This window comes from Penicillium cosmopolitanum (assembly GCF_028827165.1).
Source record: "Penicillium cosmopolitanum strain IBT 29677 chromosome Unknown utg000009l:1.0-9042332.0:1.0-9050551.0, whole genome shotgun sequence".
In the NCBI taxonomy this organism is placed as follows: domain Eukaryota; kingdom Fungi; phylum Ascomycota; class Eurotiomycetes; order Eurotiales; family Aspergillaceae; genus Penicillium; species Penicillium cosmopolitanum.
The window spans coordinates 3,870,614-3,893,549 of record NW_026622679.1 but is presented as its reverse complement, the minus strand read 5'-3'; the positions used below and the strand labels follow the sequence as shown (position 1 = coordinate 3,893,549).

The following is a 22,936-nucleotide window of genomic DNA, read 5'->3' as shown; positions in this document are numbered from 1 at the left end:
TTGAAAGACACAGATTTCATCCAACTTGAAATTGAGCATCTCAAATTTCCTAGTTCAAATCCCCGTTTCTGCTATTAGCGATCTTCTCACTAAGCGATCGAATGCTCTGCGCCCCCATGATGTCCAACACAGACACTTCCGCGCTGAGTTCTTTCTTCACCCACGAGCGGAATTCCATGGCAACCAGTGAGTCGATGCTGTTGAAACCAAATCTCTCAACATCAATTTCAGAAACCGGAATAGCAAGAAGTGCCGAAAACTTCTCCACGATCCCATCCGACACCACTTCCACTGCCTCGTCAAAGGTACTGGTTGATGCTAAAAGAGCCGCAGTGCTAATTGTCTTTTCCTGGCCAATTTCACCGTGGCTCACGACCATGGTAGATCGTTGATGCGTGAATAGCGAAAATTCAAGGTAAGGGGGTGCCGGACTGCCGTTCTGTCGACATAGCTCTGCGGTTGGCAGACCGAGAACCAGTTGCGATACCGGCTGGCCCCCATGGTTCTGCCCCTTGTCATGGCGTAGATCGATCATGAATTCAATTGCGCTGTGTACCTCGCTCTCCTTGAGTATCTGATAGAGGTTACCCAGACGACCTACTGCATTTTGAAGATTCTCCTCAACCCAGCCGACATTTGATACACTGCCAAGATCGATGACAGACGCCTTCATACCACGAGCGGTGCGATATGCTGCAAGCGCATCTTGGAAGGTATTTCCAGCCGCATAGTTTGCCTGGCCACGATTGCCGAAGATCCCGCTTACCGAGGATAACATGACGAAAAAGTCTAATTCGGACGGAAGAAGTTCATGCAAATTCCACGATCCTGTGACTTTGGGTTGAATAGCGGCTTGCCAGGTATTGAGGGACATTCCTTGAAAAGCTCCATCCTGAATATAATGTCAATATGATAGATCGAGATTTTATTGAAGACTGTGACATACCTGTAGAACCATGGAGCATTGAATGCATCCTTTGATGGGAGGGAGTATTTGATGGCAATCGTCCAGTACGGTGCGTAAGCGAGATCGATCGACAAGGTCACAGCCAAAGATATGAACATTGCATCCCAGCTTGTTAAGTTCTGAGATCATCTTGGTCACTGCTTCGGTGACCTTGTTCGACCGTGAAAGAAAGATCAGATTCTTCGCACCTCGTGCAGCCATCCAGAGGGCGGTGCTGCGACCCAGCCCACCAAGACCCCCCCGCTAGAACGTAAGATGCCCTGCCGTCAAATTGAAGAGGAGACAACTGGTCCGGGGCTATGGGAATATGGTCATCTGCGCTTGGGACGAAGACTATTTTCTCAGAAGCCCCTTTGCTTTGGAGAGTCTGAATGCCGCGCTTTATTTCGGAAAATGGAATGATGTTGAGAGGTTGGACCTGTTTGAGCCTGCCTTCGGAGTAAAAGCAGAATATCTCTTCAATAAGTTGTCGAACAATACTTGGACGATGGCGAATGAGGATCTCAAGATCGACGTTCGAAATTGAAAGCGTTCGAAGAACTGATTCTGGCGCTCGCGTCAAATGTGGTTGAGAAGCATTTCCTGACACATCTATGAATCGACCAAACTCTGCGATGCATGAGAAGGACTCTTGCTGAACTTCGCCCGTAAGCGTATTGAATATTACATCAGCTCCAACTCCATCAGTACATCTCATGAGGCTCTTGTAAAAGCTGAGACTTTTGTTGGAGAAAATGTTAGCTTCCGGTATTCCATACACATCAGTCAAAAGTGCCCTGCTCTCAGTGGTCGAAACTGTTGTGAAAATAGTGGCCCCAATCATCTTGGCGTATTGGATTGCAGCTTGACCCTGAACATCTGCACCGGAATGAATCAAGATTGTATCACTGGAAGATAGCTTTGCAATGTGGGCGAGGCCATATATTGCAGTGGCAAAAGCTGCCGGCAGACTAGCAACAATCTCCAAGGGGGTACTCTCTGCTATTTTGATAGCAACTGCTTCTTCAATTCTTGCAAAAGTCTGGAAAGATTTATCGCCAGTGCTGCTTGTCAGAAAAGCCACCTTGTCACCGGTGGTCAAGTCTTTCACTGCGGATCCGACCTTGGTCACAATGCCAGCTGCCTCGATAGGTACATTCAGGCGATCAAAGCTCGAAGTCACACCTATGGCACGAATCGCAACCTGGATCTGGGTTTCGGGCAACGGATTGAAGTGCTGGATATCAGTGATCCAACGTGGATCGACTGCGGGAGCGAACTTTTCCAAGCAGACGGGGCGCTGAATATCACCGATGCGTAGCAGCTCGGTTGGAGGGGCTTCAGATTGCAAGGCGAGAAAATTGTTCGCACTTTTAAAACTTCGAAGTCGACCAACATGAATTATGTTATCTCGTAGCAGGTATTCAGCGTGTCTATCGTCTCCTTTGTTGCTGGTGAACTGATGCTTAACAATTCCACAAGCCCAGAATGCCAGATCCTCGGCCGGGACATTCTCGCAGTCTGAAACAGCAATGGTCACGATATTTGAACCGTCAGAATCCCTTTCCGAGCGGATGGTACGGAGTAAACCCAAACTGGTGCTCGCAAGTAGGAATTCACTTGAGTCTGGAGTAATCCAAAGTAGGTTTTGACAATTCATTAACATATTTTTCAGTGCGTTGTACTCATCATTCCCAATTGCCGTGAATATCGGGCTCTCAAGATCAGCGAGAGATATACATAGGGAGCCTTGTAAAGCAAACTGAGCCAGCTCAGTCACTTTCAATGTGGTAACTTGATATGTGCCAGAATGCTCAAGAATCTGGGTAATACAATCGGCTATACCAAATGTCTTCAGTCCCGAGGATACGATGTAAACCTTTTGTGGCGTCTGTTGCACATACTCGAGAGCGGTGGAAATCATAATGCTCTGAAAGCTTAGATCCTTATTATCGGAAGAAGGATACTCAATTTCGACACCAGAGAAGCCCGAGTCAATAAGGAGTGACTCCCAGGCAGAAACGGGAATGTAGGGGCACCATTTTCGGATAGGCTCATCTCCAAGCCACCAACCGGGAAGTTGACCAAATGAAAGTGGGTACCAGAGAAAGTCTTGCCTTATTCCCTCTTGCATGATTAGCTGTCCACCAGGGCGAAGTAAAGACCGCAGCCTTCGCAATGTCGCTGTAAGATCAGACGTGGCATGGATCACGTTTCCAGCAAAGATTAGATCGTAGGAGCCGGCCTCGAGACCATGGGCAGCAGGCTCTTCTTCAAGGTTGAAGACTTCGAACTTCATTATGTCTTTCCAGTGGTAGAATCTGTCTTGAGCCTTTTCGAAGAAGGCGGATGATATGTCTGTGAAGGTGTAGGTTGCAATACTCTCGTTCAAGGTATCACATGATGGTGAGAGCACATCAAGGACCTCCGCAGTCAAACTCCCAGTCCCTCCGCCTACTTCCAAGATTCGCAACTGGGACCTTTGGTGGCGAATCAAAGAGAGATAGCTTCTTAGATATTGAGGTAGGTTGTGTAGATGAATAATTTCCTTGTACAACTCTTCCATTAACTGCCCTTCGTCGAACATCAAATGTAGTGGATCTTCCTCCTGTCGCATAACAGATGCAATATTTTGGCCCATTCGAACCGTCAGTGCGCCTGTCGCATTGTGATTTGCAACTTCTTCAAGAATTGCATCTTTCAAGAGCTTGTCATGGAAGCATCTTTCAAACTCAAAAAGTGTCAAATGAATGATATTGTCGTTCAGAAGCTCCTCTCGCACACGCTGCATCCAGTTATAAAACTTGCGGAGGTGCGGCTGTAGGGTTTCGATATCAATGTTCGCCAACGTGCTCAATGCTTCGGTGACAGATATCATGGTGACTAATTGGAGACGCTTCGCCCATAATAAGTCCCCGTCGGGGCCTGTAGGATAAAAATTTATCTTAGCCAAGTTACATGCTGTTTCAGAGTCCAGGAAGTTGACATCGGGCTTCCACTCGATGGTATTGCAAACCTGACGCCCAGGGATATTCTCCATGTCCTTGTCGAGTGGCGTCAGGTCAATGTCACTCATGTAGATACAATGAGCCTTGGAACTGGAATCGAAAACTCTTATTTGACCTTCAAATTTCTCGGAGGCTGAGGGTTGTACCGATGCATAGCCCTCAAATTTATGACCAGGTGCAGGATTCAAATCAGCAGATACCCACATATCGCGGATGTACGTTGGAAGTCTGATTTTTTCGAGAAATGGCTTTCCAGTGAAATCCATTACGGCTGCGATCATCATGTGGATCATGCTGTCCATCGTGGCGGGATGAATTAGGTGCGAATGCGCGTAATGCTTCGGCATAGCCTCTGCAATGTCGGGAACGGTGACAAGGCCAGTCATCTGCCCCAATCGGGAGTCTGTAAGCCGCACATCGTGAAGATTGCGAAATAGAGGACCAAATCCAAACCCCGATTTGAGAAGCGCATCGTACGAATTTGAGAAATTTATTGGACGATTGCACACCTCATGTACACTTTTGTATTTACGGCGCCATTCCTGAGATTCGGCCTCGGTTTCTTGATAACTGCTCAGGGGGTCGTTTGGGGAGCGTTCCTCAATCGAGATGAGACCAGTACAGTGCACTGTCCAGTGTTCACTTGCCTCGTTGTACGAACTGACGTGGAATCGCCGCCAGACTCTGAGCTCAGAGGAGGATTCGGTCGTCATCGAGACACAGACTTCTATCCCCTGCTTGGTGTCAGGAACAATCATTGCTCGACGAATGGAGACTTGGCAGAGTTGAAAGCCAGTTATGGCCTTCTCCCCAGCCAACTGCCGCGAGGCTTCAATAGCCATCACGAGATAGCCGACACCTGGGTAAACATGGTTTTCGGCGATCTAAAATTTATCAGCGGGGATCTGCATTTGAAAGGTTTTTCTTCACTTACCACATGGTGTCTTATCCAGGGGTTCTCTTCCAGCCTCACGAATTGTCTCCAACGCGGTGCATTGGCATCCCAATCCGTGACAGGAGCGCCAAAGAGGTCATGACGCGGGAACTTGCGAAAGCGAAGATTTTTGCTAATTCGACTTTCGTAAAGTATCTTTTCTGCGTGCTTGAAAGAGTACGCCGGAAGATCAATCAAAAGCTTAGCTTGGGAATTTGGGTAGTGAGAGGAAGCCATATTGACTTTGTAAATGTCGATTCCGTATCCACTGCTGGCAAGAAATCCAATCGAACTGAGTAAAGGGGTCAAAGTTGGATCGGAACGGTTTAGAACGGCTAGGTATTTGACCTTTCCTTTGCTAAACCCTGACGACAAGGTATCTTTGATCGCACTCTGCAGGGTCGAGTGGGGCCCTATTTCCATGAAGTATGAAAGGTTTGAGATTCCACCGGGCTCCCTCTCTCCTGAGAGGAGAGCGCTCTCTATACCGTCGACAAAACGGACAGGAGAAATCAGATTGTCTACCCAGTATTTGCTCGGTAGGAGGTCTTCGTTTAACTCTTCTCCGGTCAAAGTTGAAAACATACGAACTGGGTGTGGCAGCACAATGTGCCTGCCGAACCTCAAGCATCCCATAAGCTGGAGGTATTCATCTGCAATGCTCTCCATGTGCGATGAGTGATACGCATTTTGAACCTTGAGCTTCCGCGCGAGCACGCCCTCCTGATCCAGTATGACCTTTAACTCGTCAATTAAGGCCGCGCAGCCCGAGACGGTGTTGTTTGTAGGGCTGTTGGAGCATGCTATCCGAAGTTCACCTTGAAGTCTTTCCCGAACAGATTTCATATGGCGGTTCAGTTGCGACTCCTCCAGACGGACGGCCATCATTGCCCCATTGGCTGACTGCTGCTTGGTCGAAAGAATGCCACGCAGATAGGCGATCTTCCATGCAGCTTCGCGAGAGATTTTGCCAGCACAGTACGCCGCTGCAATCTCACCTGATGAATGGCCTACCACCCGTTTCGGGAATATTCCCCAGCTAGCTAGAAGCTCGACCAAGGCGACCTGAAGTGCAGTGCAGAGAGGCTGCGCGATATCAGGACAGTCAACCCTCGACCGTGACTCGGTTGCTGCATGTTCCACTAAGATAGATTAGCTCGCATCTCAGAAGCTTTGTATGATGAGATTTTTCTTACCAAGCAGTGACCAGTTGCTTCCAAGGCTTTTAAAATACTCAGACGCATCCTCCATTGCGTGCCTGAATACTTGGTATTTGAAAAGGGATTGTCCCATTGCGCTGTATTGCGCACCCTGTCCAGAAAAGACGAAACAGACCTCTGGTGGTACCTCCGCCCGAATTGGTTTTGTGAAATTGCCCTCCAACAAATTCCACTCAAGCTCTTTGACCGTAGATGCCATTATGAAGCTCTTCCAAGAAAATTTGGAGCGCCGTGCCGAAGTTGTGAATGATAGATCTCTCAGTAAGTCGCTGTTTTGCCTTGCAGGGACATTCTTCTTCTTGACATAGCGGGCATACGAAGATGCGATGCGCTTGACACCATCCTCGTCAAATGCAGTAAGAAGGAAGATTTGTGGTGGTTCTATTGGCACTTCTGGCTGGCGAACTTGGACCGGCTTCATCAAAGGAGTTGTTGCACCGCTCTGGGCGAGGGGTGTTTCACTAAAGTCGACCTCGGTATCATCGCTGTCAGATTCAGGCCCCGTAACCGACAAGTTAAAATACTCATCAGGTTGGGGAAGAAGTAAAAGCTGATGGCGCAGTGATTTAAATGGACGAATGGCGGTGCTCGTGTTGTGTGAACCTGAGAGGCCACGTTCATTGAGATAATGGTAAGCATCATCAAGGATGCAGTGTGCATTCGTTCCTCCGATCCCAAATGAATTGACCGAAGCTCTGCGCAGACCAGAGGTGGGCCAAGGGATGTTGTCCGAAGGGAAGTCGATATTCCATTCTTTGGCCAAAATCTCGGGGTTCACCTCCTGTAAATCGTGGTTGGCAGGAATAATACCCGACTCAAGGACCAAGATGGCTTTCACGAGGCTTGCCACACCAGAGCATCCTTCCGTATGGCCAAGAGTTGATTTGAGTGACCCGATGTGCAGAGGCCCATCTCGTGGGCAGTCAAATGCCTTTGCAAGTGCCTTCGCTTCGATTGGATCGCCGATTCGGGTTCCAGTCCCATGTGCCTCGACAAACCTAGTATCTTGCATACTCAGACCAGCTCGTTCATATACCTGTCGAATCAGAGATTCTTGGGCCTCGCCGCTTGGAAGAGTAATACCGGATGTCCGGCCATCTTGGTTCACACCTGTTTCACGGATCACGGCGCGGATCACATCTCCATCTCTTATCGCATCCACCAAAGGTTTCAAGATGACGGTGCCAACTCCTTCACCACGAGCATATCCCTCAGCACGGGCGTCAAAGCTAAAGGAGCGGCCTTGAGCACCAAGAAGACCGTGGTGACTGTAACCAGTGGTCTCGAGCGGGTTTTCGAGTATGCTCACGCCACTCACAACAGACTGATAGCTTTGTCAGTGGATGTAGTAGGATCCGTGGGTGAGAAGATTTCATACCATGGTTGTCTCACGGGATCGTAGACTCTGGACAGCCAGGTGCAAAGCAACCAGACTACTCGAACAAGCCGTGTCAATAGTCATGCTGGGTCCTTTGAAATCGAAAAACCAACTGACTCGGTTCGAAATAATCGAGTTTGAGGCACCAGTAGGCTTGTATTTGACAGTCGTCTCCGGATCTGAGTTAAGTATCCCCAAATAGTCGTGATTGAACCCACTGACGAATACTGATGTATTGGATCCGATCGCACGGGCCAAGGGGACGCCGGCATTTTCGAGACCATGATACACGTTTTCCATCACCAGTCTCTGTTGTGGGTCCAAAGTTAGTACCTCATTTTTTGTAATGTTGAAGAAGGACGAATCAAAGTGGGCAGGGTCCTCGGCGAGGAAGTGCCCTCCCTGGACATGGAGCTATGCAATCGTTGCCGTCAGTAAATATTACCGCATCCCAACAGCCCACCAATTCAAGAAGATCAAAAGGCGTTTAAAAAGAGATCCACCATACCGTGCCTCCATGCTCAGGGTCCGGATGATAAAACGCCTCAGAGTTGAAACGTTCCTTTGGAATGGGAGACCATGTAGAATGGGCCTCTAGCAGAATTTCCCGAAGATCTTCCACCGAGAGAGCATCCTTTGCAAATCTGGCAGCAGTACCGATTATGGCAATAGGCTCGACGAGATCTGAAAGAGGATCATTAAGACACCACGATTTCTGTGATGATGACTCCATGGTATCGTTTGAAATGAGAAGAGATGAAAGGTTTCAAGGATATTATGCGTAGCAAAGCTACCAAGGAAATCAAAGAAGCAGAAAGTGATAAATTTATAATTTCACAAACCTCTGGAAATAAAAAGATGCTCGGGCATACCTAGGTATATATAGTTTTTGAAAGAAAAAAAGGCAAGGGTGGTAGGTGAGAGGTGAGTCGAGGCAGGGAAGGGCAGATCAGCCGGCATGAATGAATTGCTCTACATCACGCAACATTTCGATTGGTCGGTAAAATGGCCATGCCTGGCACCTTTGTTTGCCCGATTACTCCATAAAAACGGCATTTCCTACCAAAACTACCTTACCGCGTTATTTCGCCGTTCTCTCTCCCGCGTGTCAACGTCAACGCGTTCATGCCTTAGGGCAAGGGTGAGGTTAAGCCCACGTCACAGCGAAATCATTCTTTGTTTCCTCTCGAAGTGTCCACTCGATCATTCGTGCACAGCGAGTCTGTACTTTGGAGTAAACCAATCTTGATCCAATATTGAAGCAGACCAAAGCTTCGGGTGCATCTTTTTCCAGCTCCCTGGACAAGCGGGGAAGATTAGCGCCGGTATGCAGGCTGTCGCATGAACGCCCCCAATCGACCTTCGTCGACGAATGATAGTGCCTGTCACTCAACGGCTGCATCGGTGGATCTCGGTTCTCGGAATCCCTGTCAATCAGCCCCTCTTTAAATGCCCACAGGCCACCTTGTTGGGGAGATATCGGGGGGGTGACTCGGCCAAGGCCCGGAAGAGCCAAGGCATACATGCTTAAGGGTAAGGCCCACCCCATGATCGAAGCTAATTCGGGCAGAAAGATTCCCAATTTTGAGATTTAACTACCTTTGCCTGTTTCGAGCGAGATCGAAGCGCGGCCATGCCTAGGCTACGTAATTCACACAAAGAAATCGATCTTCTCCACACCATCCATCCATTAATCCGCCTGTCTAAAGCTTGTCTAGCGGTTCAAGGGCAGTGCCCATGGCAAACAATCTTGTTTCTTTGTTGAAAAAATGTATAATGCAGAGTCTAGGACGTTAGTGTGAAATCCAATCAGACTATTCATGCTGTCTAACACCACCTCAGAACGAGCCCTGCGCCTGTGTTTGGCCGTTGCTGCAGCTAAAAAGCGCCACCCAACATCAAGAAGTCACAATCCACGAATATTGTCTCGTGGTTCCAATTCAATCGATCGCCCAGCCAGGAAATATTGCTCCGCGGGCATACTCTCGCCACCACGTGAACGGGATTCATGCAAACCCAGATCACGTTCTTGTTGACTCGCGCAATGTCAACTAATCCAGAATAGTCGACAGCCAGGGATGCGAACGCGCTAGCTGCAGCCAAATGCTCGCCCTTGACCGGCCTGAAGCCCATTACCCGATATATGACGCGCCCGCCTTCCCTTTCCAAGGTTGTCTGAGCGCCAAAGCTGCGGGGAGTCAGCTAAGAGATGGTAGACCGTTTCCTAACCCGGCCGGCTACATAGGCACTAATAGGGTCACTGTGGAGTAGCAAGGAACTGACTGCCTTCTTTCCTTGACCCAACAGCCATCGAGGCCGTTCAAGGGTGGTTGCAGTACTGCCGCGGCATAGAATGCACAGGGTGCTTCGCTTTTCTTTGTCTTTGGCGGGAACTTGCATCCGGACAGCACAGCTTCTACCTCTCCAAGGATACTCCAAACCAAGTTTTGAGCACGAGAGAGAAAGTCCAATCTCCTACCGCCGGATACACACGCAAACGTTCAGGGCGTAAACCGTTTTCTTGCGTTGGCAGCAAATCATATCACCGTTGAGAAAGGTCCTTCCCATTCCTGCCCCTCCCCTGTTCCGAGCAGGCCTCGAACATAGGTGCGGCTGGATACCTTTTCCGCAACAAAGGATTCTTAAAGCTCACTGGCAGAATTTACTATGTCTATAAGGGGAATAGAACACATGATAATCCTGGTTCTGAAAAACCGATAATCAAGTATGAAGGGCTTTATGGCATAGAATGATATATGACAATTAGTAAATTTTACAAAGCATTAATAATATCATCAGCCGCCTTCTCAGCCACCATATAGGTCGACACAGCAGTGAAAGTTCCAGGGATGCGTGGGTAAACTGACGCATCAACAACACGCAAACCCTTCACACCACGCACACGGAATTTTGAGTCCAGCACAGCCATAGGATCGTCATCCGTTCCAATGGGGCAAGTGCACGAAGCATGATGGCCCCAAGCGGTGTTCTTGATGTAATCGTGGATCTCTTCTTCCGAGTTGACGTCCTTTCCAGGAAGAACTTCCTCAATCGGAACCAGCTGGCGATGGAACGCATCACGAGCAACTCCAATTGCCTCGGTGATTGCTGTCAGATCCTTCTCGTAGCCGTCGCTTCCAGTGTCGAAATAATTGAAAACGATATCTGGCATATCGAGAGGATCGGCGGAGCGAAGCGTCACAGAGCCGGCAGTGTTGCGTGGGTGTGCTTTCAGAACGGCCCATGACCACCAGTCATGGCGTTCGGTGATGTTAATGCTGTAGTCAGGGTAATAGCCACGGAAGTTGACGGGGCCTCCAAATACGAAGGCATCGTAGCTGTCGTCTGCTGTAACGCTACTCTTGTAGAACATGGTAGCAGCAAATCCACCAGATGAGTAGATACCACGGTTGCCTAGGATAGGGCTGTTAAATCGGTCCAGGCAGGGATCTTCCTCGCCATTTACGCTAAAGGTACAACCTTTCAACGCGGTGAAGTTCTTGGGCGTGTGGCCTTGGACGGCAGTTTCGTAGTGGTCTTGGAGATTTGTGCCGACGCCAGGGAGGTCGGACACGATGTCGATGCCAAATTTGCTGAGTTCCTCTGCAGGCCCAACACCGCTCAACTTCAGAAGCTGAGGGGAGTTGTAAACACCGCCAGAGATGATGACTTCACGAGATGCAGTAACGCTTCCGGGAGTTCCCTTTCCAGCAGTTGCAGAGCGAGGGCTCGCGCGGTAGAGGTATTTGCCGTCCAAGAACTCAACTCCAGTAGCACGCGGTGTAGTTGAATTGTCAAAGGTGATCTTGGTCGCGTGGCAGTTGGTCCTGATGTCTAAAGGATACTTCTTTGAGCCATCGGCATTCTTGGCACCGTGGACAGCAACCAGGAACTCGCGGGGGCCGTTACGTTTGCTACCGTCGGTAGCGATGGGAAGTTGATAGTATCCAGGAGTAGTGTCGCGCGATTTAGCATCACGATTGGCGTCGCCGGCGAGCAAGGTTCCAAGGTTAAAAATCGAGTTAGTCTGGTTGCCCAGAGCAAATGCACCTCCGAGAAGCATACTCAAAAGCTGCGGATCTTCCAGGACAATACTAATAGGTGCCTCTTCAACGCCTAGCCATCCATCATAGCCGTGGCCAGGAAGCAATGGAAGAGCATACTTGTTGTTCTCCATACGCGTGAAGTATTTGCGCATGTTATCGGGAGACCAAGAACCATCGCCAGTGAGGGTGGAAATATAGTCAAAATCCGATTCGTGGGGATAAACCGTGATTAAGGCATTGTGTGCGGTACAGCCACCCAGAGTGCCAGTGCGAGGATACAATGTACCCTTCATGGTCGAGCCCTCCGGGGGATTGAGTCCTGTATATTCCTCTCCGTCGGGAGTCTCGTATGTGGTTTTGTAATCGAGGGCCTGGCGAGCCTCGTCCGCGTAGTGACGAACGAAAAAGTTCCAGGCCATAGCTCCATCTTCAGAGGCCTTGGCGGAGTATGCGGGCACGGTATAATTATCATTCAATCCCTGATCATCGCCGGCTTCAATAAGGAGCGTCTTGTGGCCGTGAAGTGCAAGTCGGGCCGCGAGAGGGCCGCCGCCAGCACCGGATCCAACAACAACATATTCGTAGCCAGTCAATTCCACCGCAGCGCTCAGGCCCGCTGACAAGGCAGCTAAGCTCAAAAGCCGAGAGAAAAGCATATCGAGATGCCTGTTTGTAAATGAATGTGGTGGTTCAAATAACCATAGGAAAAGGAGTGGACGGGTATGAAGACGAAGCGTCCAACAACTGAATCCTGAATCTGGACGGAACCATCGGAATTAATATGTACCCACTAATAGCATGGGAGAACAGAAGAGATTATCAACTGCATGACCTGGTGGGGCTTGGTGCGGAAGTGCTTAGAGGTGAGGTTGCAGTCTCACAGGCTGAATGGCATTTCCAAGCGAAATGAAAACCCAGATCGGATCCAGCAGACACCCATTCTGTGCATGCAGGTCCACCATGAACCCTAGTCAAAGGTCATGGCGAACCACAAAGCTTGAGTGCAGCGATGATCGGCCCCTTTTCAGTTGGAGCTGGCGGGCTAGTCAATCGCTAGTCAATAGCCACGCGGGGACTCTGCGCTCAGACAGCAACTTTTCAATGTCAGCCGAGGTTGGTGCAGGAAGCTGGATGCTGATGCAATGGAATACTATATGCAATATGTACGTTCGGATTTCAACAAACACGAGTTTTGCTTTTCTTCTTGTTGTGGTTTGTATTCCTCAGAGATTTATTTGCCGGTGGAGGTGATGACCCACTGTTGGACGCAAGATCTTGCATTCCAAGGTTGTGATCTCATTCAGTGATGTGAACTGAGATAAACTCCAGCGAGAAAAGGGAGACAGTACGAGAATACGATTCTATGTACTCCGGACTCCGTATTACTATAATAGTATTATACGGTTTGAGATATTCAGGCCCAGTATCTATTGATTATCACATGAAACTATTTTTAAAGTTGTGTCGTGAAAAATGCCGTGTCGATCTCCCAAGAATGCGGGTCACAAAGACACGGCATATTAGCCACATGGTTTCAATTCGCATTTTTGCATGAATGGTTTCCGTAAGGATATCGTAAGGATATCGTGGCTGTCTTCTGCTACTCTTCTGCTCTCGCTCCCATCGATAATAATAGCTTATCAATCTTGCCGGGTATAAACACTAGTCAGTCTTCTTGCTAGAACCCTCCTTCTGTAAAAGATAATCACCACCTCTCCAAGCCTTGTAAACTCCATAGAGTCCACTAAAAGGCCACACATCCCAAAGAGCCCGCTTAACCATCCCCTTCCATCCGGATTCAAACTCCCCTCGGTGCGCACCAGGAAGATCCGACTCGCGCACACGAACCTTGTCAAACAAAGTAGGCAGATGCTGAGCATGATACTTTGTGCGGAGAGCATCGTAGCCGTCTTTCTTGTATATATCCCAGAACTCCGATTCGGTGTAGTAAGTATGCGCATAAAGCCACTTCTTCCCTCCAAGGGCATGGACCTTGTGCTCGATACCGCGATTTTGAGCAACAAAGCCGGACTGTCCGCTTGCTGTTGACGGGCCCCATAGTCCAAAGTTCATGAGAGTCGTTCGCTCGGTGTTGGTCGAGTCTGGATCCAGTTCCGATTCTTGCCCTTCGATCATTAGTCCGCCTGCACTTCCTGGTGGAAGTGGACAGAGCCAGAGCGGATATTGTCCGAAGTTTTCTGGAATGTCGAGCCAGTCCAGAAATTCCGCTGCAGTGGATATCGGCACACCGACGTCTTGAATCACGTATTGTCGGGCAAGACCGCTCACATGTAGAGCGTGGTACATGACTCGCGTGTGCATGAAATAGTCGAGTAGCCAGCGCGTGATAAAATTAAACGGCGTGAGGAAGTATCGGAAAGCATACCGGCCCACCCAGAAACCACCTCTATCGTAGCGGAACAGATAGTCTTGAAGTGGGATGTAGTCGATCGCATCAGGCGTAGAGGTATCTCGCCGACTTGAGGTTGAACGTTTAGCGATTTTCTCGGTATGTAAATAGAACCACTGATCCCGCGGTCGAGTGAACTGTTGGACTGAGCCATTGCTTGATTTCGCGTCTACTTGTTTCCCAGCACAGACGACGATTTTGGTTCGAGAATACACGATGCCATCCAGATACTCTGTCTCTGGGTCCACGCTCGCTTCCTGGAATACCTGTAGCGCATCTTTCATATCGGAGCTAACATAATATTTCAATTCGACCAGGGGTTGAGCCTTTTTCAGGCGAACCTCCAATAATGTCACAACACCCATAGTTCCGAACGACGAAGCCGCGCCCCAGAACAAATCAGACCGTGAATCTTGAGCTGAGTCGTCGTTCTCGCTCTTGTTGTCGATTCCGACACGGTCGTTATACGCTCTCACGATCTGACCATCTGCAAGCACCATTTCAATCCAATTGACGGTATGGTCAAAGAAGCCTTCGCGAAAAGAGCTGCTTTCTCCTGAAGTCCCGGAGAAGCCGCCTCCGACGGTAATTCCCGGAAACTCCATGACCACCAACGGCACGAGGCCCTTTGCCTTGGTGGCGGCGACGAGAGAGTCCATGGGGACATTTGGCTCCACGATTGCGGTGCAGCGATCTTCATTGATTTCCAGAACGCGGGTGAGCGCAGCAGTGCTCACAGTGGTGGATGGCGAGTGATTGGCTGGCCGGGTACTGTTGGTTGAGCCATGGTAGATGCGAAAGGGTTGTTGACGACGGTGGAAGTCGGCAACACGCTCCGAAATCTGCCCTACCGCAATTGAATGATCCATTTCCACCAAATTCAGATCGATGCGAGAGTTGGAAGTACGGAGTATAACTGCGCTGATCATGCGGAGTCGTCGGTGCCTGCAGGCGGTGAGAGCAGTCGATATCAACAGTCAACATCAAGTATAGAAGAGAACTTGTACAATTAGTACTAGTACTTCGTTGATGCTTTATTATTACAAGGTTGCCAGTGTTTATTTGGACTACTGAGCCATTGTCTCATAGTAGTATTAGTAGTAGAGCAGTAGTACTAGTGTGTATCAACACCATCCATGCTAAGTCCGAATCTATACTTATGCTTCAATATACAGGTAACTGAACTACAGCTCATCCTTGTGCTCGTCCGCCGGCAAGGGAACCGGTCGACCACTATCAGCTCTCAAATCAACCCCAATCTTCTTGCGCCACTTCTCCCACAAAGCAAAGAACTCCTTCTCCATGCCGCTCTCCATCTGATCCGGCAGAACAACCACATACTCAATGTAAAGATTGCCCGGTTCATCCTCGCCCTCCTCGTGGTGATCGTGCAAATGACCCTCCGAGTAAAACGGCATACCCTCGCCAACAACCGTCTCCACCGAAAAGGGCTGTACAACCTCCCCACGCTTCCGACTCAACGCAACAGCATGACCATCAAGATGTGTAACATTTCGTGTCCATTCTCCCATCCAAGCCTCTCTCAGCGAAAGCATCTCCTTCCAGAACAAATCCTTCCCCTTCCTCCGGAAGAAAGTCCCATCAGTCCTCTCCTCCTCGCTCGCACCAAGCTCAGGCTCCTGCTCATCCAAAACAACAATCAAATCACCCGCAACCCAATCAGGCGACTCATCAGCCTCGTTCTCAAAAACAAGCCGAGTCCCCTTACCCATACCAGGTTCAATCGAAGCAGAAGTCTCAACCCCCTTCTTAACAACCCTCTGCCCAGCACAAACAGGACAAGGATTCTTGACCTGCTTCCCTTGCCCTCCACATTTATCACAGGCCATTTGAACCTGCTGAAACATGCCAGGCGCAAGCATATGTTTCTGAATCACCATACCCCGTCCCGAGCACCGGTCACAAGTAACAACTTCCCGGTCCTTAGATCCTGTCCCTTCACAAGAATCGCAGATCTGCTGCTTCTCCACCAGGAAATTAATTTCCCGCCCATTGTAGAAGTCCCGTAGTGGTAGAGCGGCTCGAACTTCCATATCAGGTCCCCGTCGCGCACCAGGCGCGTGTCCGAAATGGCCCCCTCCTCCGAAAAATCGTGAGAATAGATCGAATGGGTCATTACCGCGACCGCCGCCCGCTGAGCCGCCCTTCCGGTGCTGCTCGACTCCGTCGTGTCCGTACTGGTCGTAGATCTTTCGCAGGGAGCTGGTGGAGAGAACGTCGTAGGCGTCGGCGATTTCGACGAATTTCTCGCGCGCGTTTTCGTCATTGCTAGAATTTGCGGTTTAATTAGCATGGGCTATTGCTTTAACTGGAGGGGATTGGGACTTGATTGCTGTGCAGCGGTTTGTACTCACGGATTCTTATCAGGGTGGAATTTCTTGCTGAGCGTGCGGTATGCGCGCTTTACATCTTTGTCGGAAGCGGTTTTGTCGATTCCGAGGATCTTGTAGTAATCTTCTGTGGCGAGGACGACGACGGCGAACAAGGCGACCGCGATGGCCAGAAGGAGTCGTTGGAGATACATGGTGTTCCGATTCGAAGATTTAGGGCGATTAGCCGCGGCGGTGTTGCTGGAGTAGAGCTCCGCTGCAGCTAGATCTGGCTGTCCCGCGTTGTGGCTGTGGGGAAGGAGTGTGTTGGATTAAGTTCGATTGAAGGATTAGGTCGACATGAGTGGAATGGGATTGAGTTCCCGGTGGACTGGCACGAATGGATCTTTTGCGAGAGATCAACTGGAGTGGAGGGTTGAAGTTCAACTGCGCGAGGTGGTCAATCAATCCGGCCAGATAGTCCTTATCGCTGGTCACGTGCTGTGGCACTGAAGTATAACAATCCGGGTTATTTAACAGAATATACAATAGTAGTATATTGTAAAGGTTGCATTTAATTTACCTGGATGAAAAACACACTTGATGATACTTCCAGTACCTAGATACCAAGGTTCCTGGAATACTAGCAAGTAACTGGCACTTGAAGTTGAAGTTGCCGAGAGGGACTACGACATCATATATATCCACTGGTAGACACATGGATGTACTGACCTCATTTTTATAGAGAAAACAAAATAGTATGGGGACTTCAACTACTAGTAGTTAGTAGTACCTGGTATGCTTTCAAGATGATTGCCAGTGTAGTTCTAGTCCTAGTATCACTGCCGGTGGGATTAACCACCTGGGCAGTTTGCTGTGCAGACCGTCACCATCCATTCAAGTTCCCTTTTTTCACTACCCGTAGGTAGGTACTAGCAGCATGCAACAAATCTTTGGAAAGAAACTTTTGAAGAAACAACCTTGGAAGTCAAATGAACCCGTATAGATACGAACTAATACCTAATTAACCCAATCACCATATCATGTCATACCTCCGTAAATCATAAACCGTACCCGCAGGTCGAACCATAAAAATAAACATAAAAATAAACATAACCCCAAATCTAGAAATCACCGAGGTATCATCGCAAGCCCGCAACATCAAAAATATCATTCCGCCAGGTAGACCCCAGTCCATGCGTCTCATCGCCATCCTCAATAGCCTCCTGCGCCCGGGTAGCCTCCTCATGCCACGTCTTAACAATACTTCCCGGCGCATAAACGTCGCGGAAAACACCACTCTTCAAAGGATCAATACCGACCCGAGCTTCCACGTCAGAGTCAGCAGGTTTGAGCCGGGCAAGGACGGCTCGTACAAAAGTTGCCAGATCCTGCGGGTTAGCGATGCGGGTTGCGCGGAGACGCTCGCGCGCGAAGACAAGTTCCCTGTTCAAGGCGAAAGCGGCGGCGACGATTTCCTCGGCGATTTTTTTTCTCCAGGGTCCGTCGTACGAGATGTTTTAGGAAGGGCTTTGTGAGCCAGAGTAGGAAGCGCCATTTGCTTTTTGAGACCTTGTAGTCTAGTTTGTGGATGCGGACGCGTACGCCGCGGAGGGTGAAGATTTGTTCGAGTCGGTTGCGTCCGACTTCGACTTCGAGGGTTATGTCGATTCCTCGGCGGTCTAGGTAGAAACTGGCTATGCCTTCGTCTTTGAAGTAGAAGAGTAGACCGGTGTGGGCTTTGAGCCAGTAGCCGAATTCCTCGGCGCTGATGTTGAGGCCTTGGACTGTTACTGTGAATATGGTTTTGATGGCTGTCTCGGTTCGTTTGGAGTGCTTCTTGACGACGTCGATGTCGTTTCGCGTGACGAGGTGCAGCCGGTATGGGAGGAAAGAGGAGTAGTTGACTGTGCGGCCTGGTTCTAGAATTAGGTTCTCTAAGAGGAGGTCCATCTCTGGCGCGGAGATCTCCAAACGCGGGATTGGAATGTACTGGATGGCTCGGAGGAGAACAGGGAGCATGACGTTGACGATATCAGCTGGAAGGTCAGCCTTGTGGTCATTGTAGGCTGCTGAGGCATTGTGGTAAATCCTTTTTGTCGCATTGATTAATTTAGTCACTGCAGGGTCCTCGGGTACCGATCGCAAGGCTCGTTTGGTTTGTGCCAGGAAGTCATCCAAGTCCTGGCGCAGATGTGCTTCTGACCCGACACGCTCGGACTTTTGCTGTAGCTCATCGAGTTTCTCAGGAGCGTGGTTGAAGAACTCGGGGTCGGTGAGCATATCCTGGAGAGAATTACCAGCTTCACCCATCAACCGTTCAAACTCAGGGTCCGAATTAGCATGTCGTAAGAGATTATGGAATTTTTGTTGCAACTTGTCCCATTCCTCTGCATTTCCAAACGACCGCAACAGACCCCAGAACTGATCTACCGCTTCCTTGAGATCATCATTCATTTGTAGATCCTCCTCTGCAGCATCCACTGTGAATTCTGCGGCGTTGGCGTAGACAGCCGCATATCGCTTTACCAGCTGTGCAATAGTCGAGACTGAATCCGTATAGTCAGTTCTCTCGCGTAGATTTTGGACTGTCTTCTTCAGCCGATAGAGCAATGTATCTCGTTCTCGACCGGAAAGATGTTCCCGAGCACTTTTCACGGCATCCTTGCCCGTATGAGCCGCGCCTTTCCCCGCAATATCGGCAATATGACTGAGTTCCTCTTTCACCTGCTCCCCCGACAACTCCCGACCCTCATCGGCGCCCGCACCCGTCAACGCCTGCTCTTCTTCTGCTGAGGGTTGCACTTCATCCGCGACTTGTTTCGACGCATCTGCCAGGGATGAGGCGGTATCTGCAAAAATCTGGCGGCCAACGGTAGCAACATCATCGACGAAGAGACGGAAGTCGGCGTTTGTGAGGAGTAAGCTTCCCACGGTACGGAAACTATCATATGCTACATATTAAACAAGCATGGGGTTAGCCAACAAGCCATCACTACATAATCATAACAGACACAGGGAGGAGGCGGGCTCACCAGCTTTGGTATCGGCGCGTGCTTTCACATGCGCCGCCTGTTGGGATATGCGGGATTGATCGACCGAGACGCGGGCGCGGGAGAGACGCCAGAGGAAGTTCTGGAGATGATCGGAGCCATTTTTGTCGTGCAGGAACTCGATCAAGGAGGTGATCCAAAGACGCGCGTCGCGGACGAGTTGGCGGCCGACGGAGCCGATGTCTTGGTTGCGAAGGTTGAGGAGGTCGGAAGCGAGAAAAGTGCGGAGGTTGGCGATTGTTTGCTCGGTGGATGGAAGGTAGCCTTCAGAGAGGGCGCGGAGCATCTGGTAGGAATGGAGCTTCTGGTGGAGCTGACGCTGACGGGCAGTGTCATCCTCGTAACGGGGAAGCAGGGGCTCCGTTTCGCTCGGCATGGTGGAGGTGGCAGAGATTGACAGCAATGGCGACAGTGAATAGAAGATGCGAGGGTTCGAGCACAGCTGCCAGCAAATGCAGAAGTGAAGCGAGATGAAGTGAGGTTGAAGTTAAGTGGAAGTGGAAGTTGCAGTCAGCCTGTTTTGCCGATGACGACACCGGGGTCGGACAGGCATAGTACAGCATGGAGTATAGCATGTACCATAGAGTATTTTAAAGTATATAGTATACTTCTAGCGTAATTGTAGCATACAATTAAGTATTCTAGTACTACTAGTATACAGAATATACTATAGTATACTAGTGATCCATAGCTATACGTATCTACTGCTTTGCTCCCCAACGATCGGCGGGTCTGGGGAAGCTCAAGCTCTCTGGCCAATCAGCTTGCAAGTTGGGGATTTACTTGCTAAATGGATGATATTCAATTGTTCCGTTCTATATTACCTACTATGTAGTAGCTAACTATGGCCCAAACACATCTGCGGGGTCCATGGATAATACTACTTCCTTCCCCCATATCCCAGCACATACAAAGAGCCCTGGAGGGAATAAGCCTTGGGCCCAAAGTGAGGCGCAACTTGAACTCACAGCCTGAATGCCTGCCTCATGCCGGGCATCTATGTATGTACGAGATGGGTGACCAATGGGACTAATGAATAAACCCGGAACGATAGTTCAACTGCGCCGGGGGGGATTATTGCTCCACGTTTGTCTTGATTTTGGATCGAAGGCAGCCAGTAAGCCTGAGTCTACGCATGGTTGGATCAGGGGTGAAAATGAGGCTATCTCATGGGTTGAGTCCGAGTTCGCGTCACCGCGTCACTCTACTAGTATAAATACACCCCATCTTTTCAGCTGCACTCTAATCCTCAACCACTGGCACTACGTCTCTTCTTTTGTCCCATATCATTCCTTCTTCGACCCCTTCACTTAGGTATACTTTATGTCCCAAGAAATCCCGGCCCCTGTCTACATGTTATTCGTATAGTAGCTAACTATCACGTAGGTATGGAGATTCATTTCTTCTATTTCCTGCATTGTGCTTTGCCCGATCCCCTCCACATGGAGTCTGTAATTCTCCCTCCCACGAACTGTGGACTAGGTGGAATTACTGCGTGGAATCACCAAGTGATGCATGATGAAATTGAGGCTCTCTCTAGATGCCTATCTCCCTGGATACCCTCGCACAAACCTGTGGACTGAGTGGAATTACTGAGTGGAATCACTAAGTGATGCATGACGACTGCACGCTAATTGAGGCTCTCTCTGGATGCCTATCTCCCTGAATACCCTCCCACAAACCTATGGAGTAGGGGGGGGGATCTCCGAGTGGCGCATAATGCTGCACACTTCCGAAATACGACTGCTGGAATTCAACTAACATCTCAACCGGATAAGGATGTTTTACTTTCATGAATTAAATCTTCCATGGATAGCTCTCCAGGCTCCCTGGACCGAGCAGGAATCTTTGAGTGTTAAATGCACACACTTATTGTGGTCAAATTTCTGCTCCGGAAACCCCAAAAGGACAAAGCTTCCTTGCTTTATATGCTTGCCAGTGTCCACTGACCGGGCGAAACTTTTGATTGCTGTTCACATTGCACGTTCATTCGATACCACCACTGGAATTTTCTCCTGGATTATATATCGACCTTTTATTTCGTATGGAAGAACGAATATTAGTTACCTTCTTCCATACCGAATGCACTGGTCAACTAAAGAGAGCCTTCACTCTACCGAGTTTGACCAGAAGGACCATAGCAGTTCTTGGCCAAGATCGATACCGAGACGTTATGATAAAGCACAATAATTATTAAGGTCCTAGAAGTGGCTTCGCTAAGTCTGACTTGAAATATGACAGACGACTGCCACCTATCTGCGTTGAATTTGCGATGCGAGAAAGAACGGCCACGATGATGATAACATTGATAATTGGAACTCATACTACCACGCACAAGCAATCGGCGAAGAGACAATTATAATGTCCACTGGATTGCAACAACACTACAGAGTAGTTACTTAAGGGAAAACCACTGCACTAACTGACCCTGCTCTCAGGCAACTATCAGCGCCATAGTTAAAGCTAATTATTTGTCGGAACACAAAAACGATGGGCCCTGGGCTGGGGAAAGCCTAGGAGAAGCTTTCCATAATGGATAACCGAGACGCCATAGGCCAATAGCCTCACCGGTAGAGGGCAGGGCGAGCACACGACCCAGGGAACATACTTCCAGATTGCCGCGCCTTGTTATTTTTTTCTCATTTTATTTTATTTTTATTTTTGGGGCTGGTTGCGCACCCACCTACGTAAGTATCATCCCTCGCACTGGTCGCGCGATTGAATAGACGGCGATCACCCGTTTCCCCACCGAACTAGAACCAACCGGATAGATCGCGTGGGCAAGTTTCATGCAAGCTTGTTTGTGACCTCGGATGGGACGAGAATGGATGAGAATAGGTGTACGGAGTAACTTGGTATTTATTTCGCGCATCGTGCTGTGCCTTGATGATCAATATTCTGTGGAATATTTGCACAAAAATCGCGCAAAAGGTATGCATCTCGTAGACTCAACTGTAAGGCTGGAGATGGCGGGAAGGCGGCAAGGCGGAAAAGAAAAGAAAAAGGTAGAATTAGCCAATCATGTTACAGAAGAAGTCCCTGACAAATTCACTATTAATAGTAGCGTGATTTTCCACGAGGGTTGAGAAAGCTTGACCCCTTTAGTCATGTAGTATTATGGGGATGGTAAACAAATAGAATTGGATTAAAATAAATCAATAACAATTTTTACTACATATGAGATGTAGAAAAAGGCTTGAATTGAATCATTTGCTGGGAGCTGGAGAGACACGACATCATCATGCACGGCATTTGAGCAAGGGGGCATTCCGAATCTTAATGACTCGCCAAAAAATCACGCATGTAGGGGGTACAAAAAAAGAAAGGAAATTGGAGAAAACGAAAAAAAAGCCAACCTGGAAGAGTGTACTCCGTAAGGGAAAAAGAAAGAAAAAAAAAACCAAATAAAAACTCTGCTTGGAAATTCGCCATTCGGCGGGTTCTACCATTCAGAGTGCCGAACGGCAATTGTCAACGCGGCCAACTTGGAACATCTCAACCCTCCACTCTCTCGGGGAGTATGGGGGGCAATGGGAGCAATGGGAGCCATGGGGCCACACCGGGGGCCCAATTCTATTTTTCCCATCGTTTCCGCCCGATGATTTTCCCAT

General features: G+C 49.2%; 5 protein-coding genes across 5 annotated transcripts; all 5 read right to left on the bottom strand.

The window, feature by feature from the left end:
- Positions 1 to 49: 49 nt before the first annotated feature.
- On the bottom strand, positions 50 to 8,219 carry N7509_009559 (type I polyketide synthase; the record flags this gene model as incomplete). The annotated part of the gene is made up of 7 exons (XM_056634196.1): positions 50 to 892; positions 947 to 1,210; positions 1,302 to 4,838; positions 4,889 to 6,030; positions 6,085 to 7,432; positions 7,487 to 7,900; positions 7,995 to 8,219. The coding sequence occupies 7 exons, from the start codon at positions 8,217 to 8,219 to the stop codon at positions 50 to 52; spliced, it is 7,773 nt and encodes a 2,590-aa protein (XP_056484816.1).
- Positions 8,220 to 10,259: 2,040 nt separating this feature from the next.
- Positions 10,260 to 12,188, bottom strand: N7509_009558 (GMC family oxidoreductase; the record flags this gene model as incomplete). Its single annotated transcript, XM_056634195.1, has 1 exon — positions 10,260 to 12,188. One exon carries the CDS (start codon positions 12,186 to 12,188, stop codon positions 10,260 to 10,262), a length of 1,929 nt encoding a protein of 642 aa, XP_056484815.1.
- Positions 12,189 to 13,194: 1,006 nt separating this feature from the next.
- N7509_009557 (FAD-binding oxidoreductase) lies at positions 13,195 to 14,871 on the bottom strand (the record flags this gene model as incomplete). Its single annotated transcript, XM_056634194.1, has 1 exon — positions 13,195 to 14,871. One exon carries the CDS (start codon positions 14,869 to 14,871, stop codon positions 13,195 to 13,197), a length of 1,677 nt encoding a protein of 558 aa, XP_056484814.1.
- Positions 14,872 to 15,126: 255 nt separating this feature from the next.
- Positions 15,127 to 16,487, bottom strand: N7509_009556 (uncharacterized protein; the record flags this gene model as incomplete). The annotated part of the gene is made up of 2 exons (XM_056634193.1): positions 15,127 to 16,231; positions 16,318 to 16,487. 2 exons carry the CDS (start codon positions 16,485 to 16,487, stop codon positions 15,127 to 15,129), a joined length of 1,275 nt encoding a protein of 424 aa, XP_056484813.1.
- A 927-nt stretch (positions 16,488 to 17,414) lies between these two features.
- Positions 17,415 to 19,701, bottom strand: N7509_009555 (uncharacterized protein; the record flags this gene model as incomplete). The annotated part of the gene is made up of 3 exons (XM_056634192.1): positions 17,415 to 17,750; positions 17,785 to 19,226; positions 19,308 to 19,701. 3 exons carry the CDS (start codon positions 19,699 to 19,701, stop codon positions 17,415 to 17,417), a joined length of 2,172 nt encoding a protein of 723 aa, XP_056484812.1.
- Positions 19,702 to 22,936: the final 3,235 nt, after the last annotated feature.